The sequence below is a fragment of the Vicia villosa genome, unplaced genomic scaffold (assembly GCF_029867415.1).
Source record: "Vicia villosa cultivar HV-30 ecotype Madison, WI unplaced genomic scaffold, Vvil1.0 ctg.000004F_1_1_1, whole genome shotgun sequence".
Classification (NCBI taxonomy): Eukaryota; Viridiplantae; Streptophyta; class Magnoliopsida; order Fabales; family Fabaceae; genus Vicia; species Vicia villosa.
This window is the reverse complement of record NW_026704934.1, coordinates 1,161,231-1,167,230: the sequence shown is the minus strand read 5'-3', so window position 1 is coordinate 1,167,230 and position 6,000 is coordinate 1,161,231. Positions and strand designations below refer to the sequence as shown.

General features: G+C 34.1%; 1 protein-coding gene across 1 annotated transcript; it reads right to left on the bottom strand.

Annotated features, from left to right (window-relative positions):
- Window positions 1–2,833: 2,833 nt before the first annotated feature.
- On the bottom strand, window positions 2,834–5,725 carry LOC131621382 (uncharacterized). The gene is made up of 4 exons (XM_058892420.1): window positions 5,174–5,725; window positions 4,364–5,038; window positions 3,964–4,228; window positions 2,834–3,861 (listed from the first exon to the last, which is right to left on the bottom strand). The coding sequence occupies exons 1-4, from the start codon at window positions 5,723–5,725 to the stop codon at window positions 2,834–2,836; spliced, it is 2,520 nt and encodes an 839-aa protein (XP_058748403.1).
- Between the last annotated feature and the right edge of the window lie 275 nt (window positions 5,726–6,000).

The following is a 6,000-nucleotide window of genomic DNA, read 5'->3' as shown; positions in this document are numbered from 1 at the left end:
ATAGCCTTTTTTCTATTGCTATTTGAAAATTAATGAACCTCAAAAGCACTGATTCAAAAAAAAAAATCCATATACAGCCACATAAAATATGAAATTACTTTTGTAACAAGTTATGTATATATATGATATATACTATATGATAACAAAATTCACATAAAAGATAAACTTACGTTGAAATAATTTTCTTCGTGTTTTTATCAGTATCCCGATGAAGTGAACAAAAGAAGACCACAGTATTCTCTCTTGGACATAAGACTATTAATTGCCAATGTTGTCTGTACATGTGTATGGAAATACAAAAGTCAAATAAAATATCTATGTTATCAAAATTAAAAAATAGAAAATAGAATTTCATAAAAACTTACCCATGAATAAGTGGTAGTAAGTAGCAAACTTTGTTTTGCGACATTAACTTATCTTGTACGTATTTCTTAACATCTACTATAGATTTCGACACATCATCATAATACATACACCTAGTAGGATCCATAAATCCATACACTTCTGATGTGGAATTATCAATACATACACGATGAATATACCTGAATAATTTTAAAATAAACATTAGATTCGAAGTGATGGGAGATATAACCTATTGAAAGTAATAAAAGAAGAAAATGTACTTACGTGCTCCAAACTTGCAGAGTAGACACGTCAAGCCAATCAAAACCCATCAACAACTCTCTGATACACTTAGCTGACATATAAAAATTAATGGCAGAGTTACAATGACTTAAATTCATTTCCAAGTGGTTGTCAGCCATTTTCACAACCATGAGTAACAATCTCTGAACATCGTCAACTTCAACATCTTTTGTGATTCCTTTTGCAGCTGAACAACTTCCTTTTCCGCTTGCTTCGACTAATTCCATTTTTCAATGCATTTAGCATTATCAGTGTTTTGCGACAAACCCATAGACTTAAGTGTCTCCATAAAAGATTGTTCCAACACCTTACGCTCTTCAACCCACTTTTGATCAAAATTAGCTCTAAGTCTTGCTTCCAATTTTGATGAAAGTTGTTCAAGTTGTTCATTTACATCTATATGTTGTCCTTGATGTGAAGACGACCTTCCAAAGTAAGTGCTTTGTTTATGGTGTTTTCCAACACCACGAACACGGCCGCCATGCTCAGATGTTCCAAGGGCCGCTGTTAAGATATCGTTACGTCCATGTGGAACAAAGACACCTTTTTCAGCTTCTTCAAATAGAGAATCCCACAAAATGCAAAAAACCACAACTAAATTCAATAGTTTTTAAATAATCACAAATATAATGACACTTGAAGTAATTTCCAAGTTTTACTGACAATTTTCTCCACAACAGCTTGTGTAGACTTTGATGTGTATTCTCCTCCTTTCTTTTGTCGTGCTCTCTTCCATAACTCATGGCGTGACGGTGGAGATGGACTACCATTATCATCTTATGTAGAATCATCTCTTGATATCCTTTCATTTTTAATTGTCTCATCGAGCATGCGATACCCTCCACGAGATAATACATGTGGGTATACATTCTTAGCCACATTTTCTCTACCCTTTCGACTTTTTTTCCTATTAATTATAAAATCAAACTGTTACCACTAAACATAATAAAAATGTTATTAAAAAAACTCAAACATAACTCCTACTAACCTTAAATGCGGGGGTATCTCGAGACTTTATAAACTCTTCCCATACTTCTTTTTTAATAAAATTATATCTGACATGTGCAGGAGCGAGATCTTTTTTGGGATTATTAACATATTCGTCTGTGAGTTGTGTCTTAAAACCTCTCCATCTATCTCCTTCATATTTAATCCATTCCTTCTTCAACAGATCCTTGATTTTACCATCCTTGTCTTTAACACACCAATCTGGAATAGTGAAATGAGTCTACACATACAGTATATGGCATATGTTGTTAGTATATATATGTGATTATAAAATATAATAAAGTGTTGAATTTAAAATACCTGAACATCAACCCATATAGCGTCTTTTATTCCATTATATATGTCTTTCCACTCATCTTTCACAATACAACATCTCTGCCGAGCAAGAGATGCTATGTAACTCTTAAAATTTGCAACATTTTTACCAACACTAGTACATTCATAAGTTCTTTGATCAAACTCGACCTTTATCTTTTCACCCGTTTGATGAACTTTGTCAATTTGTGTCATCAAAGTTGGACCTCTAACTCTTTTTTTATTAGGATTACCAGATGAAGAGGACTTGTCGGTTGAATCAGCCATGTATCTATTTAAACAAAATAAAAATAATTAGAAATCAAATTAAACACAAGATAAAAACAAATAGACATAAAATTAAGCACGAGATAAAAACGATTTGACATAAAATTAGGCACAAAATAAAAACAATTAGAAATCAAAGAAATGTCGAATTAAATTATAAAAAACACCTTAGTAGTTCTCCCATATCCCTTCTTCATGATCTATGTGAATAGCATGCACATCATCCTCTACATCTTCTTCAATGAAGGTAGGCACATTTGTTGAGAAAGGAGGAGTTTCGGAAATATCAAGATTCGCATCTTGATTTTCATCACTATCATGCACCTTTCCTTGTAGAACAACTGACCACCTTTTATTAGAAGGATCTGTGACATAAAAAACTTGTTTTGCTTGAGATGTCATGATGAAAGGTTCGTTCGCATAAGCTAACTTGCTAAGATCAACCAATATAACTCCAAATTCATCAATTCTTACACCACTATTGATATCAACCCATTTGCATTTAAATACAGGAACTTTAAAAACAACATAATCAACTTCACAAATCTCTTCAATCACCCCAAAGTATGGTGTAGATGCCATAATCGGGTTTTTATCTTTAGACTTTAGCACTAGAGAAGTGCATGGACTCGGCCACAATCATAACCCCACTATTTTGTGTGGTACTACGGTCATCCTTTGCCTTTGTATAAAAGGAAGTTTTATTAATATCATATCCACTCCAAGTTATTATGTTACATTTAGGATCATAGGACAACCACTTAATTGTTTTTGAAGCACTATCATCACCAGCAATTTTTTCTTTAAACCACTCAGAGAAACTCTTATTATGCTCTTTTAACAACTCTCTTTCACTCATCTTGGGGTACTTTTTCTTTATGATGCTTTTGTGAGCAAATAAGTAAGGTTGAACTTCATCCGTGTTATTCAATATATACAAATGCGCTTGAACAACCACATCAATACTTAAGCTCTTGATCTTTAAACCTTGTGTACCCACACCCTCACATCTTCCATCATGACGAGACTTGGGAACCCCTACAGCATTCACTTCCGACAAATAGTTAGAACAAAACTCAATTGCTTCTTCTGCAATATACCTCTCAATAATCGATGCTTCCGGACGGTGTGGGTTCTTGGTATACCCTTTTAGGATCTTCATGTATCGCTCTATTGGATACATCCACCGTAAAAAAATTGGACCACATAATCTAATCTCCCTTACTAGATGAACAATCAAGTGAACCATAATGTCAAAAAATGAAGGAGGAAAAAACATCTCTAATTGGCACAAGATAACTGCAGCCTCATTTTCCAAATCTTCTAACTTTAATGGATTAATGGCTTTGCAACAAATTGCATTGAAAAACAGGCACAACCTAGTTATAGTCTTCCTAACATTGTTAGGCAATATCCCACGAATAGCCACTGTTAGTAGTTGTTGCATTAAGACATGACAGTCATGAGATTTTAAGCCAACTAATTTGAGATCTTTAACCGATACAAACCTCTTGACATTTGATGAGTAACCATGCGGCACTTTGATACTTTCTAAACACTCACAAAAACTTGTTTTCTCTTTTTTCGACAAAGTGTAGCAGGCAGGAGGCAAATACGTCTTGTTACCTACATAATGTTATCATCAAGAATTTCAACAATTAAAGTTATGAACATGCTATTTTAACATCAAAAGGTAATGATATCTTAATTTGAACAAATAGTTGGTACCTATATATTGTGGAGTTAGCTCTTCTCGTATACCCATCACACCCAAATCTAGACGAGCATTAATACCATCCTTTGTCTTGCCTTGAATGTTGAGAAGTGTTCCGATTACACTATCACATACATTTTTCTCCACGTGCATCACATCAATACAATGTCTTACCTCAAGACTAGACCAATATGGAAGATCGAAGAAAACCAACCTCTTTTTCCATATATTATTCACAATAGGCCGCTTTTGGTACTTTCCAAAAACAGCAGTAATACCCTATTGTCGTTGATAAACTTCCTCTCCAGTTAAGGGCTTTGGAGCAACACCATACTCTTGTTCACCATTGAAATCTTTCCGCAATCTACGATATGGATGATAACGATTTAGAAATTTTCAATGCCCGAGATAAACAGTCTTCTTTCCTTTTTCAAGCTGATGGTAACATGTGTCTTTTTCACATATAGAACACGCTTTATGCCCTTTAACTTTATACCCAGACAAATTGCCATATGTCGGAAAATCGTTGATGGTGCAAAATAACATGGCACACATATTGAACTGTTCACCAGAATGCGCATCGAAAACATCAACCCCTTCCTCCCACAACACTTTTAAATCATCGATCAGTGGACTTAGATAAACATCTATGTCATTTTCTGGTTGTTTTGGGCCCGAAATCATCATGGATAACATCAGATATTTATGCTTCATGCACAACCTAGGAGATAGGTTGTAAATCATCAGAAGAACAGGCCAAGAAGTATGGTTAGTATTTAGATTACCAAACGGATTCATTCCATCAGTAGAAAGTCCAAGTCTAAGGTTTCTCGACTCTTTGCCAAAATTTGGAAATAAAGAATCTATTTTCTTCCATTGTAAAGAATCACCTACATGGCGGATTTTTCCATCACATTTTCTTTCTTCTGCATGCCATCTAAGATTATTTGTGTCGTTTGAATTAGACAATAATCTCTTGAACCTTGAAATTATTAGTAGGTACCATACCACTTTCGCGGGAGGACCCTTTTTGACCTCATCATCATCACTAGATTCACCATGTCTCTTTTTGTAGCGTGACGCCTTGCACTTCGGACAATGGTTATAGTTTACATACTATTTTCTGTATAATATGCAATCATTAGGACATGCATGTATCTTTTCATACTCCAAACCTATCGGACACAGTATTTTCTTCGCCTCGTAATAACGACTTGGTAGTACGTTACCTTCTGGAAGCATTTGTGTCAACAATTCAAGCAATTCGGTAAAACTTTTGTCAATCCACCCGTTAATTGCCTTCAGATTAAACAATTTTAACACGGCTGACAAACGTGTAAAATTTGTGCATCCTGGGTACAAAGGTGTATCCTTGTCATTGCATAAATTATCATACGCATGTGCCCTCTTAAACGAATCTTGTCTAATATCACACATCATGTCTTCTAGACGATCATCCATTTCTACACTAACATTATCTCTTTGGGACACATATGAATTTACTACCACTTCACCGTGCCATATCCATTGTGTATAACTTTGACAAATACCTTTACAAATTAGATGATTCATGATTTCTTTCTTACTAAGCTTTGGTTCTTTATTTGCACAACGAACACATGGACAGAGAAAAAGCGTAGGGTGACTATCTTCAGCATTACTTTTAGGAGGAGGAAGATCTTTTTTAGCATTACTTTCAGCAAACTGTAGAAATTCCATCACTCCATGTTCGTACTCAGCACTTAATCGATTAGCTCTCATCCAACTACGATCCATACCTATAACGTAAACTTAAGAACAACTAAAAAATTGGTGAAATTTGCACCTTCTTTTAACTTTTAATGAGGGAGAACACTTTAGGCTCACTCAAGTAATCTTTTAATACTTAGAATCAATTCTAAGTATAGTTTATATATAATATTCACTTTGAAACGTGTGTATATATATATATATATATATATATATATATATATATATATATATCAAATAATTGATTAACATTATAGCATAAATGAGTTATATTTAGTAATATTTACTAAACCAAAATCTTG